The sequence below is a fragment of the Catharus ustulatus genome, chromosome 14 (assembly GCF_009819885.2).
Source record: "Catharus ustulatus isolate bCatUst1 chromosome 14, bCatUst1.pri.v2, whole genome shotgun sequence".
In the NCBI taxonomy this organism is placed as follows: Eukaryota; Metazoa; Chordata; class Aves; order Passeriformes; family Turdidae; genus Catharus; species Catharus ustulatus.
The window spans coordinates 7,545,363-7,560,610 of NC_046234.1; the positions used below are offsets into that span (position 1 = coordinate 7,545,363).

General features: G+C 49.8%; 1 protein-coding gene across 13 annotated transcripts in view; it reads right to left on the bottom strand.

Moving 5' to 3' along the window:
* Window positions 1–15,248, bottom strand: part of ARHGEF9 (Cdc42 guanine nucleotide exchange factor 9) — a 192,959-nt gene that overhangs the window by 57,564 nt on the left and 120,147 nt on the right. For all 13 annotated transcript variants that reach the window (XM_033072393.2, XM_033072390.2, XM_033072400.2 and 10 more), the window contains one exon: window positions 3,546–3,725. In XM_033072393.2, coding sequence (XP_032928284.1) covers window positions 3,546–3,671 — 126 coding nt within the window. In that variant the 5' untranslated portion in view covers window positions 3,672–3,725. The remainder of the gene's footprint in view (window positions 1–3,545; window positions 3,726–15,248) is intronic.

The window sequence follows — 15,248 nt, forward strand, 5'->3', positions numbered from 1 at the left end:
CTCCATTTCAAAGAGAGGCTCCTGCCTTTCCTAGCAGACACCTCTCAAAACCAAGACACCAGGAAAGCCCAAACTCTGCAGCTCAGCCTGTCCCAGCAGCACTGCCCATGCTCCTACCTCCAGCACAGCTATTTTTAAGCTGGATTTGCCACAGGAGTATCAAATCTCCTTTAGAAGGCTCTGACTGCAGCACATCCCAGCAGGTGAGGACACCTCAGCTCCATTTCCAGAGGGAAATCTCACCTTGATGCCCCTGGCTCTGAGGGAATGCTAATGCTGCAGGGGGGAAAAACAGGTGAGTGATGAGCTCAAGAAGACAATCAGATTTTACTGGGGCAGCAAGATGGGGAATTACATCTGCAGTACACAGCAGGCACAGCTAAAAGCTGAACCCACCTGCCCAATAAAGGCACTGTCGCCCAGACCACGCTCTGGCTTCTGACTCCTTCTCCACAGTGCCTTAAAAGCTCACTCCAATTTATCCAGCACTTCTCCTTTAGCAGCAGAAAATAAAGTGGGTCAAAGGCAGCTTTACAGCAGGAAAATCAATCTAAAATTACAACACTTGGGGGAACCAAGGCAGTGGTGAGAGAGAACACGGAGCACTGCCACCCCTGCACTTCTCCACCCCTGCACCTTCTCCTGGAACAGAGACCACGAAGATTTTATACCCCCTCCCTGCTCAGGCCTTGGGAGGACCATTTCTTCCCTTCTTCACTCACCAGGCACTACATGGAGCTGCAGTAAAAGCTCCTCAGTCCCAATTTTGCTCTTTACCTTGGCTTAGTAACAGAAGGAAGGGAGACTGAGCATTGCTGAGGTGAGAAGAAATATATTCTGCAATCTCAGTCTGGTATCCAAAGAGACTAAGGAAAGCTTTACAGGAATAAATCCCCCTCTCTGCCCAGGACAGGGGCACTCTGCCATGTCTCTGAGGAAAGATTCCACTACACAGCATCCATAAGCTTTACTCTTTTTATTTCTCTTGCAGTGGCAATATGTCAGAGCCCAAACACGAATCCATTTGATTTCCTGTGCTTGGAGTGTCTCACCTGGGCTGTTTTAGAGCCTTGATGAGAGGCTCTGCAATCAAAACTTTGTTTTGAGGCTTGCTGTGCTTTCTAAAGGAGACCTCAAGGTACAACAATGGATCCACGGGCAGCCCTGGACTGTTATTCTCTGCTATAAATCCCTCCCTACCAACACTGAGCCTGTTTTTCAATGTGCTGGTTATGCAAAAACTCATCTGTAGCCCATGATGTACAGACAGCCCAAGGCTCTGCCAGCCACAGAGGAAAAAAAAGTGGCATTGCCACCACAAGAATGTGAAATCTTGTCTGAGATTCCTGCTGGTTTTTTTCCAGCTGTACCTCCCAACCTGTCAGACCACTGGAAGTTGACAGGATGTTCAAAGACACCCTGTGGGTGTCCAGTGTGCTCAGAACAGGCACTAAAATACACCACAGACACCTTCATCTGTCTAAACCCAGCTCGTTGCTGGGTTTTATATTTAATTCTGGGGCTCTTATCCATCTCTCTGACTTAGGGGTTTTCACAACCTTCTCCCTGAGTGCAGCAGCTCCCTGCAGAAACCATTCACTGTTCCAAATTTTACTTCTATGCTGCACTTTTTCATCCTCTAAAACAACATTGCTTTATCATCCAGCTTCTCCTTGAAAGTTCCTGAGCTCCCAAACCTCTGTGGTGTCCTCTCCCAACCTTCCTTCTCTCCAAGTCCCAAGCTGCTAAGAGGATTAGTGCAGGTGTGAGCAGGGAGACAACAATTGCTGCGTGCGCAGGGAATTCAGGAGCGTTTTTGTTTGCTACCCCTGGCTGTCATGTAAAGGAGGCCAAGGGAATCAGCAGGTTCCTGTTTTCCTCTCCACTTGCAAATGTGAAATTCCCTGCTATGAGATTTCATGAGTGCCAAATGCTTTGCCAAAGGTTTTCAGATGATCTGGCTGGAGAGCAAGAAGCGTCAGACATCTCATTGCAAACTGGGTTCCCAGCCCAGTTTTGTCCTCAGAAGTGATTCAAAGGACTTTGAGAGGAACCCAACTGTGCAGTGATCTTCTCCTGCACTCCTGTTAGTCCTTACAAGAGGCCTGAAGTCTAAAATATCCTGAAATTAATCCCAGTTGGCTTTATACCTGTCTGGTGTGTCTGACATCCCTCACTCGAATGCTATTCATATTCTGTGCAACATATTGTTTGCAGAAGAGAAATACAGATATAAAGAAAAGCAATTATTTTGCAAGTAAAACTAGAACCACCCAGGCTAAATCAGGCAGTTTTCTGGCATGATCCTTAAAAAGCAGGGCTCAAAGTACAACAGAGCAAAACGCAGCCTCCTCATGATGTGAGTGATCATCTGCTCTTCTCGCAGTTCTTTCATTTCTTATTCAGCTCCTTTGGAAACCTGAGGGGCAAATCTTTCCCTCCAGCCTCCCCTCAAGGCCTGCAGACAAAATGGGCCAGGACTCCTGTTTTTAAATATTAATTCTCACTAAGCCAATCTTTGCTCCCCTCTGGGAGGGGCAAGGGCAGGTGTGTGGTCCCTGCCTGCCCTCAACAAGTGATTCCCAGATGGAACAGCCAAGCCAGCCTCGTGCAGAGCTGATGGAAGGACGGTCTCACTGGGACACTGGACAGAACAGACAAGAAACCTGCCTGGTCAGGCTGTTGTGACCCTCAGAATGAGGATCCAGGATTGTTCCAGTCATTTGTCTGGGGTTCACTGATTCCCCTCTCCTTTGTTCCCCACAGTATTTAAAACCATCCTCCCAGCATTTGGAAAGTGCAGGGAGAGATGGAGAATTCAGCCAAGACAATGGGTAGGGGCCCTAAGACACAGGTTCATTTGGGTTTTTGGTGTGTTTTTAAAAAAACAGGGCAGTGTTTTCCAGACTGCTCTTAAACCTCCCATGGACAATTTGGTTGTGACACCAGACCAAAGGCTGTTTAATCCTTTCCCCAGAACCACACAGAAATCAGCACTGGTCAGTGCACTGAGAGGCTCAACTGGCCCAGAATATTTCAGTGTTGAAATTAAGCAAACAAAATGAGATTGTTCTTGTTCAGCCTTTCCAGCTGCAGCACACAGGAGATGTGCTGGTGGCACAGGTGACAGTGTTTCTGCAAGAAGGTTTTCACCTCAATCACACCTGACACAAATCCATTTTCCAGACTTGCCACCACCGGCTGTAGGGTCAGACTCAAAATACCAAACTCCATTTGTTATCCCAGGCCACAGTAACAGCATTAACTTTTTTGGGCAGCCCAGTTCCATTCCATTCATGGATCTCTCACTCTTGGCACTGGTCAGACACAAGAGCTGCACTAGAGTGAAAAAAATTGTGTGCTGGGGAGGCAGCAGCAAGCAGAAACCTTCTTTGCTCCCCATTTTTTGGAAAGCAAACAGCAAAGAAGTGAGAATCAGCATCAGTGAGAACAAACACATGAAAAACTGAGGAAGAGCTCAGTTCCTGATGTCCTGAGCATCAGCAGTGATTCTTTAGAGATGTAAAAAGCAGGAAATCACTCACCCTCACGAAGCTGGCGGGAAACCATCCCTCCTCATCGTCGATCTGACCCCACCACCAGTCCTTGTTGGAAGCATCCAGGACCTTGATGACGTCTCCTGCTTTAAACGCCAACTCCCGGTTGGCCATGGTGACGTGATCCCATACTGCCTCAGCACTGACAATGGAGCCACCACTGATCAGCTTGGGGAGAGAAAAGCACAGTCAGGGACAGGCTGCAGCCCCAGCCTCAGACATGCACAGCAGCACACGCAGCAAAGCTCGCAGCCAAACATTTCTGGGGCAATTCCACCCTCACACTGTTGGTTTTGGCCATTCCCACTGCCCTCATCCCGCTGCCAACCATGCCAGGCAAGCTCCAGGTGCTGTGTCCTGTGTCCCCCAGGGGCTGGCAGCTCCCCTGCCACCTCCACACATGCACTTCTGCCAGGGACAATTCCACTGGCACAATGCACACTTCCCAAAAACAGCAAAAACAAGCAGTGATGTCCTGCAAAGGAACTTTCACTTCAGTGGAAATGTCAGAGGCTTTGGAGAGATCCAAGCAAAGTTAGTGCCAGTATTTAGAAAGCTTTTTTGAAACTGGAGGTTGCCCATTTCAGTGCTGGGGATGTACTGACACCCCTCACTTGTGACACAGCACAGCCCAGCCCAAGCTCTGCCCAATCCAGATGGTCCTGGCTGTGGGGACAGCCTGCATGGGGCACATCCTGGACCATGGACACTGCATGGAGATCCTGGACCATGGACACTGCATGGGACAGATCCTGGATCCTGGACACTGCATGGAGATCCTGGACCCTGGACACTGCATGGGGCCAGCCTGGTATCCTCCAGGACCCTGGGGACATCTCTGCCTGTGAAGCCTCAGACCTGCACCAGCACAGCCCAGGTGTCCTCTGTGACAGACATGAAACTGCTGCTCTGTGCTGGCAGCAGGGATCATCCCAACCACACCACAAGCACCCATCCATGCCCAGGACACCCCCTGCTCCTCTGACTGACAGCTGTGTGATTTTTACCACAGTAATAAATTGTGTTTATGTTTTGCCCACTGCAGGAATTCTGCACTGAGCACAGATTTTCTCCATTTGCTGATCAGCGTGTCAGAGCCATCCTGGGCCTTGTTGATTAGTTCTGCCTCTGAGACACCCTGACCATGGACTTGTGGTCCCTCCAAGTCCCAGTCTGAGCTCACAGGGACAGAGCTGTGACCATTCCAGCCCTTGCTGTGGTGAGGCCCCATGAGTCAGTGTCCCCTCAGCTCGGGGAGGAACACAAAGCACACAGACAATAACCCTCTTAATGGAAGTCTGGCTTCCCCAAACCCCTGTTAATCACTGCCTGCACAGTGAGAACTAGAAGAGACCTTCTAGCACAGCTTCAGGTTCTCAGCATCAACAGAGAATACTGAAGTTGTCCAGACAATCCAGTCAGCAGATTAAACTGATTTACCATTTGCCTTGCACTGGCTTTGCTTTAAAAATTTGATCTCCTTGGGTTTGGGACACTCAGAGCTGCAGTTCCAGCCCTTCAGTTGTAGAATCAGTCACACAAAGCAGCAAGACCTTGAGGGCTTAACCTGGCAGTGCCTTTCATCCTCAAAACCCAGATGGATGCAGCTAAGCTCTGTTCCTCCCACTTTCACTCTGACAAATCGTCCCTTCTAATTCGCAATCAGCTGTAGAAGAAACCTGTGCCCTTTGTGTGTCACACAGGTGATTGTCCACAAGCCTCACAAGGCCCTGGGGTTCCAGGCAGAAAAGCAAGGCACAGAACAAGCCCCAGGTGGTGGCTGAGCTGGTGGCAGAGGCACCTCCTGCTTCAGTGAGGGGTTATCCCCCACCTGGGACAGACAGAGCTGGAGGGCACCAGAGGGTCCCACCCACTCCAGCAGCTGCAGTCAGGCAGTGATGGACCCCCAGCTCACCCCAGAGCAAAGCAGGGGAGCCACATCTGGAGAAGTGACAGTCCCAGAGATGATTCTTGACCCCAGTGCAACAGCTGGATGCCCAGAGGTGCTCCAGTGCCTCCTCACAAGCCCTTGCTCTGCTCCCAGCCCAGGCCCCTGGATGCTCTCAGAAACAGGGATCAGTGTAAAGCACAGAGAGCCCCAGGACAGGTCTGGAAGGGATGAGAGGTCAGAGCTGAAGAAACCCCACACTACATTTGAGCTCCTCCTTCACCAGTGCTTCCCCTCTGCCGTATTTATGGATGCTGTCCAGGTGTGGTTTCCCAGGTAAGAAGTTCTGCCCTTCCAGCCCCCAGCTTTTCCTTCCCCCAGGCATTTCAGGCTTCCATGTACCCTGCTCACATTTTTCTGGAACTCAGATGACCAGAACTGCAAATACTATTCCCAAAGGGAAGTTACCAGAGATTTGTGGAACAGCATGAAATATTTATTGCAGTGTCACAGAGGTCTCCAGTGATACCTCCCATGTCCCCCTTTCCCCATGGCCACCCCCAGCTGTGGCTCACAGCCACCCTGCATTCAGCTCCTCTCAGTAAATGCAGTAGAGTACGTTCTCCTTGGCTCAAAAATCAGTTTTCTTGTCAAAAAATGAATCGTGTTGGCCTGACACTTGTTCCTTTTGTTAATGCCATTGGGTATTTTAGTCCCTTTTGCACTGATGAGGAACCAGGAACAGAGCTATTACGCAGGAGCCCTGTTCCTGCTGCTTCTGCTTCAGCTGACAGAGCCTCTGCTGTCACTTCACACACAGCCAGTTCTGGGCACAAACTGCCACAGAAACGTCACTGAGCCCAAACTTCAGAGGGACTGCGCTTCAAACCCTCCCAGCCTACTTTGCAAAAATCCATTGCAGAGCCCGAGGCACAAATCCCAGCTGTGAGGAGCAGGGCTTGTGAGGCTGGCAGGGGCTGCAGAGGGACACCAAGGGACATGGGTCACACCTGGGCCTTTCTGTGCTGCTCCACAGGAGCTGGGGTGGCTTTGCAGGGTTCTTGATCTCAAGGCTCCAAGTGCTTGGTTCTCCCTGACCAACCCTGCCCAGCCCCTGCTCCTTGCTGTCAGCCCAAGGATGGGATCCACACCCCAGGAATCCTGCAAGCAAGCCTTGGCCTTTTGGAGCACAAATCCAGCTCAGCCTGCACCAAAAGGACAGCGAGAACTGGAGTTCCAGCCATCCCACGTGCTGAGCCCATTGAGAAAATGTCAGGGCCTAAAATGAAAAGATCCAGTTTAATTTATCGTGCAAGACATCTTGCTGCATCTGTGGAGCCATCCAGCTCTCTCAGGGCTGGGTTATGGAGACAGAAGCTGACATCTGCAGCAGCAGGAGATGACAAACTGGAGAAAGGTCAGCATGAAATATTATTTTCTCAGAGAATTCAACACAGGAGCTTTTCAACTCCAGAAAGTTCACGTCTCTCAGCTTTAAAGCTGGGCTTAGTGCTGTGGTCAGAGATATTCAGCCAAAGAGTGTGAAAGGAATTTCTCTGCCATAAAGTCAGATTCTCCCACACTGCAGCTGAGGGAGTCATCTGGACTCCCTGATAGCCAGTGAAGAGAAAGAGACACATCTGGAGTGTGATTCATCCCAGCTATTTCAGCAATCTACCTTCCAGCCAGGTGAATCATGCCCTAGAAATCACTCTGTGTTTAACTGGCTGAGACAGAAGTTTACATTTCCCACATCTTAATGTTCCCCTCATCTATGATTTGGCCATTGCCAAAACCAAAGAAGGGAATTTTAGAATGATTATCACTGCAGGAATGGTCAAATATTAAAGCACACTCTCCCAGACACAGCAGTTTTCTGTAGGGTGAAGGCTGATGGAAATAAAGTTGTGTTTTCTGTGCCCACCAGAAGAATTCACATCTTAGCTTTGTAAATTTACAAAAATTAGAACTTAGGGATTTGGGAAAGTGTGCTACCCATAGGAAAAGAGAAGCAGTGAGAAGAAATGCAGCAGGTGACAAGGACATTGAGTGTGACATCCCCTGAACACTGCCTGGCTGCCAGGTGGAAGTTCTATTTCCTATTAAAATCAATTATTCCTGTCAGCTGCTTGTTCATAGTAAAGAGCCCAAAGAGAAAATCCCTCAATGCTTTCACCTCAGAACATCAGTGCAGAAATGCCCAGGAGCATCTGGGACTACAGACCTGAGAATGATGTTTCCTGCTTTACAGGAGCCTGCAGAGCACTTTGTGGGGTGGAGGAAAACCTTTCTCAGTGGGCAGAAGAACAGATTAATTCTTGGGATGGTGTGTGGGCTGGACACCAGGCACTGCTCCAAAAAATCATGGGCAAAGGGAAATTCCAGGGCACAGAGAGGAGGGGCCACTTCCACATCCCAGCAGCACAAACAAATGGATTTAATGAAATGAAAAGAAAAAGGGCACAGACAGGGCTCTGACTAATTCCATGCACAGCTGTAACACACTAAGAACAGGCTGATTTATCCCTGAACCACCAGGACCACAGCCTCAGCCTTCCCAGGGATTTTCCCCACAAATTTCCACAGCAAACCACCAATAACTCAGTCACAAACCCTCCCTCTCCAGATGCTCCTTCAGACACTCCCAACACTCCAGTACAGTGGGTGAGTGCTTTACAAAGCCAGATAAAGGAATGAACCCATTCCTGCTGAAAGGTTGGGAGGATTTTGCTTTCTGGTGTCACTTCCAGGATGGAATGTGGCCACTGGGAATACAGAATTACATCAGAGGTGCTGCCAAAATAAAATGACAACAACAGCAAACAGTAAAAAAAGGGTTTCAGGAGATTCTGCCAGCGTGTGCCAGGGATGCTGAACTCTGTACTGGGAAAGCTCAGAAAGGTCCATCTGGCCAAAAATCCCCCTGTCTCTCTCTCCCCTTGCACCTTCCAAAGCCAAAGGGCTTTAATGTGTCATTAATGCCAGAGAGGAGCTTCCAAGGAATACACAGGAGGTGCTCAGAAGTGGGATTTGACTCCAGAGTTCCCCATTTTTTTTTCTGGCCATGCCTTCGTGGCACCTTTATCAAGATCAAATAACTGACTCCATCAAAGTAGGCAGGAAAATAAAGAATAAAAGGAATAACTGTTACAGGAGCTGGTGGAATCTGTCTGACCCTGTTACTGGAGAGGGTCTGGAGCAAATGCACATGAGCCAAAGGAGAGGAAGGGAAGGGAAATTCCTCTCACAGTCTGTATCCACAGCACATCCTGATGAGAAAAGCCCAGGATCCCAGCTAGGGTGGCTTCCCAAAGCACATCCACAGAGTCACCCCTGAGCCAGGGTTACAGCTTCTGCAGGGTTTCAGTCTCTGAGCCATGACCCAGCCCTGTCCCTGCACAGGGACTCTGCTCCAGCTCCCCATGACAGGACCAACTGGAAAAATTATTTTGAGGAATGGTGAGCTCTGCCTCCAATCTGGTGCATTTTCCCTGGCTCTGCTCACTTCCCAAGCCAGGGTGCACAACTGGACAGGAATATCTGCTCCAGCTCAGCCCCTGCCTGCAGTGAGGCAGGAGAGGATTAAACATCTTTGAGTGAATTCAGCCACTGCTGCAGCATTTTGCTAAATATTGCCAACTCATCAACCCTTACTGCCTTCTTATGGGCCAACTTGAAGAAGAAATCAGGGGCTTAGTGGTCTCCTAGAGACTGAAATGGGCACAAAAGGGCCATTCAAACCACTCTCACCTGTCCATACCTCTTCCAGGGATAAATAATCACAGCAAGCCCACAAGATTCCACTCTGAGTTTTCAGCACTAATCCAAAATGCACTTTATGAAAAGCCACATTCCCAAAAAACTCTAAATAAATCTATCATCATTCACCCTCTCAGAAAACTTCAAGGACCTCAAAGTTTCCAGGACCATGGTCTCTGGGAATATGAATAATCTTAAGGCAGGAAAGTGCTTCTCTGTTAGATCATTTATTACTGCATCAGTAGAGTTGTAACAGTAAAAAATGAGAGCGCTGGGTAGTTCCCTTTCAAATCAGCCTTACATAAACTGTGTCCTCCTCCACAGGAGCAGGATGCAGGAATAGGAGCAGGCTGGGAGGGGAAGGAGGGAGAAATGTGGTGAGTGGATGCCATTTGTTCAAATTGTTCTTGGACGGAGATGCCCTTTATTCAGACCACATAAAAGCCCTGTAAAATCACAATAGCATTTCCCACTCTGTGTTCACCAGGCCCTTCCACAATGGAGGCAGCCCAAACAGTGTCAAAGAAGGATACACAGGGCTGGTGTTCAAAGAAATCAATGCCCAGGGGAAGGACAGGAGCCAGCAGAGCTCCAGGACCCCCAGCCAAGGAGAGCACAGCTCTGCTCCATGGTCCTGCAGGGAAGGCACCTCACACTGCTGCAGTGGCAGCAGCACAGCACAGGCTGCTGGGCTGGGAGTCTGCTGTCACCCCCCAGATCCCTCCATGGATCTGCTGGGATCCACTCCTGTGAATTCCCATGTCCATGGAGTGAGGAGGGGAGTGCATCCCTTGTTTCAGTCCCACATCCTGCTGATTTTCTTCTACTGGGGCTGGGAGTCTGCTCTCCCCCCCCAGATCCCTCCATGGATCTGCTGGGATCCACTCCTCTAAATTCCCAGCACAGCCATGCCCATGGAATAAGGAGGGGAGTAGTGCATCCTGTGTTTCAGTCCCACATCCCACTGATTTTCCCAGCCAGAACAGTCTCCTGGTGGGACTGGGAATCTGCTGCCACCTCCCAGATCCCTCCATGGATCTGCTGGGATCCACTCCTGTGAATTCCCATGCCCATAGAGTGAGGAGGGGAGTGCATTCCATGTTTCAGTCCCACATCCTGCTGATTTTCCCAGCCAGGACAGCATCCTGTGGGACTGGGAATCTGCTGTCACCCTCTAGATTCCCCCATGGCTCTGCTGGGACACACTCCCATGAATTCCCAGCACAGCCATGCCCATGGAGTGAGGAGGGGAGCAGTGCATCCTGTGTTTCAGTCCCACATCCTGCTGATTTTCCCAGCCAGGGTCACCCAGCTGATGGAGCAGACAAATGGGAGAGCACAAGAGAACCAGCCCAGCCCATCCCATCCCACTGCACTCCTGCTCTTGCACAATCTCCCCAGAGTCCCTTTGCTGGTGTGTTTATTTTTAAAGCTCTCATCAGGAATTATACAAAGTGAATAATGCCCAATCTCAGTGAATGGCCCCACGGCTCATTCACCAACACAGGGGAGGGCAGCTCCACTTGATTTGCTCATTCTCTCAAGAGGTGCAATCACCCAAAGGTTAAGCACAAGTCAAAGAATTTCCCTTTCTGCTTTCAAGCCTTTTGATGAATTTAACTAATGACTGGATTTCAGCTGAAAGAGGCTGATTGGAGTGAGAGTCTCCCATATCCCATACTCTGGGAAGGCTGCCACACTTGGTTGGAAGCTTTCTCTCTCTTTTATTTATCTATATGATCTGTGGAGAGTCAGTACAGACAGAAAGGTTCCTTAGGACTGGGTTGCTCTATTTTTCATTGATTTCCACTTTCTTGAGGAGATCTCACCTAGCAGATAGGAAATGACCTGGCCTCAGCCAGGCTGCAGCAGCAGAGCCCAGGGGATGGCATTACTCTCATTTCCCACCTTATTATGATTATTGCCCATGTCATTCCTATTAATAACAGCAGCCACAAGGCAGGGCCGTGGATGGAGAGCTGAATAAAAGCCTGGCAGCAGTGAGGACGAGAAGGGAAGATGGTGAGAAGGCAGAGGGACCCCACTGAAGCACAGCCCAGGCAGGTTTCAGGTGTTTGGATGGAGCCTATGCCACCCTAACTGCTCCCCACCCCTCCTGTGCTGGGAGGATTAACCCTCCCCTGGCCTCAGGACACATCTTTCATGTAGAGCAATTACAAATAACCATCACCATCAACTTTGAACTCAGATAAATGATGAGACTGGGGCTGCAGTGCAAGTTTGAACTGCTCCAGGGCAAGCAGCACCTTCAGGGAGCTGAGCCAGGGGCTGTCAGCACAGATCCCTCACTGCAGCACTCAGCACAAACAACAAACACTCTCCAAACCTAAGACACTCACACAAATCCCAGCCTCCTGTCCCCACAAGGGACTCCTGACATTCCCAAACCAAGGCCACAACAGCCTCAAAGCCCTGGAGCTGTACAGAAATCCCTCCTGAGCAGGGGCTGGAGCTGGGCTGTGATCTCCACCCTGCAGGATGCTGGCTGGGTGGGGAGCAGGCAGCACTCCCAAGGGTGTTCCCAGCTCCAGAAAGTCCCAGCCCAGCAAGGACTGGGCTCAGTGACATGGAGGCAGCACCAGGGGAAGGAAGGATTTGGTTCTCTCTCAGTCACCCAAGGGGCAGAGTCAGGCAGACAAGCAAACAGAATATTACTGAATAGATATAAATGTTACTAAATAGATATAAACATTACTAAATAGATATAAACATTGCAAAATAGATACAAACATTACTAAATAGATAGAAATATTACTAAATAGACAGAAAGAAATAATAATAAATAATAAATAGAGAGAAATTCAGCTCTGGGAATGTACAGAGAAGGACAAGATGCTGCTGGGGAATGCTGAGCCCTGGGCTAAGGACACAGCATCAACATCCTGAGCATCCTGTGCCTGTGCTGCAGCCAATCCACAGCCTGAAAACCCCTCCATGGATGGCCAAGACTTGACTGGAAATGTCAGGAATGCCAAATCCAGGCTCATTTTGCCCCAAAAAACTGTCCTTAGTCAAAATAGAAAGCAAACAACTTCCCTGCCATGGAGCAGACTGTAGGAAAACTGAGTTCAGCCAAGCCACCAAATGGTTTTTGCAAGGAGAGGAGACAAAATTGTCATTGCTCTGAGGAAAGCAAGATCAACCCATGGTCTAAAGCATATTTATGTTCATGTCACCTGCTAATCTGGACATGGAAGTTTCCAAAGCAGAAAGGAATTAAGGAGAAAACCACACAAATGACTCCCAGTAAATGGAATTATTTAACACAACTTACAAAGGGAACAACACACGGATCTGCTCATCCCAGCCATGGGATCTGTGTCCCTGCAGCTGCACAAGTGCCACCAGCCAGCCCAAAGCTGGTGACACAGCTAAGCCATGCAGCTGTCCCCAGCAGGAGTGAGGGCACAGGGACACACACCTGGAGCACCCAGAATTCCCAGGGAAATACAGGAAGTGACAGCAGCAGAACTCACAAAACTCTGTGTGGATACTCTAAAAGCTGACACAGCTGGCCAGGTTTAAAAACCATGGAAGGAAATTAATTCAAATGCATGGCTGTTGAGGCTTATTTTAATTTTTTTTAAATACAAATCAGGAACATCCCCTCTGGATGGCTAAGAACAGGGAAACAGCAGCAAGAGCCCCTTTGTGACTGAGTCACTGCAATGTCCTAAGTGTCCTAATACTCCATTTAATAATGAAGCAGAGGCCTGAACTGTCCACAATGTATTAAACACTGGATCCCAGGAATCCTCAATAATGCATAACTCCCATATATGGGTATTGTAGTAAGAGGTCAACATGATAATATTAAAAAAAAAGGATATTTTTAGTACTGAGAACTTGGAACTCAAAAAGTGGTGGCTGTTATTAGTGCAAATCAATGCCCAGGCTGGATTAAAGTCCAGATGAATGAATTACACTGATAAAATTATTAAATTCACCACCTGGGCTCTTTATTTGCTGTTCTCATCTCCTGGTTTCTCAGCGTAAGTCCCTGCAGTTCCCATCTAACACAGTCCAGGAGGGGTTTGTTGGCAGAGGAGGGGAATGACATCTACAAACTGTTCCACAGCTCCTGAGCTCACAGGAAATTTAATTAAAGGAAGCACCAAGGGAGGAATGGCTGGAAAAGCAGCACCTGCCCCAGGAACCAGCCTGGGTTTTGGGTGGCTGCAGGGGCAGTGCCAGGGGGGAGCAGAGCCCACCAGCTGCTCCTGTGCAAACCAAGAGCCACCCAGTGAAAAATCCCACTGATCCCACTTCCAGAAGCAAAAGGAAAAACCAGGATGAGCACTCAAGAGTTAGAAATGGCCAGACAAAGCTTTTAGCCACCAAAATCATGATATTCATGGGAATCAGTCCAGCAAAACCACAAATCTTCCTGGTGATTTCCAGGATTGCAGCACCTGCACCAAAAAGCAGCCACGGGCATCCTGAGGGAACACAGGGATGAGCAGCCCCTGCCCCAGACCCAGCAGATCCAGCACCCAGTGCTGGCAGGAGCACTGCAAACCCAGCTCAGGTCCTCACAGCAAGCACACCTCACATCCACACCTCACCTTCCATCCCCCAGCTCCTGAGAGAGCAAAGGGCAGGGTTTCAAAGAGATAAAGCCAGGAGATAAGAGCAAAGCAGCTTCTCCCCGTGTGGTGGGCATTGAGCCAAAGCCTGTGGCATCCAAGACTCTCCTGGTTCTGGAGTGGCCCAAGAACAGCCTGCCCCATGTCCTGCCTCACTCACAGAGCTGGGAAACACCGAACATCCCAGACAAACCCTGCCCTCCTGCTGCCTTGGGGCAGTGAGAGCACAGGGGTGGCACTGTGGGGCTGTCACACCTTTGTCCCTGTGTCCCAGGTGGGATCTGCCATCATGCTCCTATTGATGAACATGATCTGATCGTGTTCTTATTCCCCAGAAGAACTTTATCCTCCTACAAGCTGGAGGGGCAGAGCTGCCCTGAAATCTGTCTCATCAGGCAGGTAATGACCCAGGTAATGCCTGGGTGCTCGTTAGAGGCACGGGATTGTGCTGCAGATTGCCATGGGATCCTGGCAGCCTGTTACAGGGATTGCCCAGATCAGCACAGGGATATCCAGCCTTCACCTCTAAGCTGCTTTGCTCAGCTCAGCAGGAATGAGTGGAAGTCACTGCCTGATGGCTCCTCAGATGTCATGGGCAGCTGCCACAGCCAAAATGTCCCCTTCAGCAGGAGGAACTCAAGGCAGCCACTGGCTACAGCCCCCTCCCTCAGCTGGGCCACAGCTTGGTGACACTTCCACAGGATGGAAAGGTAATGCCAGGTGTTTTCCCAAGCCATCACCACATTCTGACCCAGGAGTTCCCCCTGGGTTGCTCAGGGAGCCAGCAGCAATCCAGGCACAGTGAGGAGAGCCATGAGCACTCACATCTCCCAACCCCACAGCTGCCCTGAAAGCCCTGACAGAGGGCTGGGATGGGCAGGGACTCCACCAGTGTCACCTCACCCATCGTGTCACTGTCCCTTTCCCCTGTCCAGGTGATGCTGTGCTGTCCCTTCCCTGTCCCACGAGGCCACATTTGCTGCCTGGTGCAAGGAGATGAGCACCTGGAGAGAACAGCTCTGTACCAAGATCATTCTATTCAAAGTCTAGAGGGCAGAGCTGTCACAGATGAAGTGTGTCTGGGTATTATCTGTTGGCAAACACGGGATGTGATGGCAGCCACTCAACTTAATGGCTCGAATTCCAGCTCCTCCAAACGAGCCCATCGCTGCTGCATGCAATCACAGAATGGATTTAAAAGTATAATTTCCATCCAAAAGGACCAGAGCTGGAGCAATATGACTCATGCAGCATTGTGAAACATGTCAGGAAGCCTGGGAATTTGTGAGCCCACTGTCACCTGTGTAGGAACTGGGTTGTGGACATGATTCTGCTGGCATCCATGGGAGTCTGGAGGCTGCTGAGCCCCCAAAAACCTCAAAGCCCTTTGCCTCTGCACCCACTTCACACTCTGTGAAGCTGCATGTGGAGCACAGG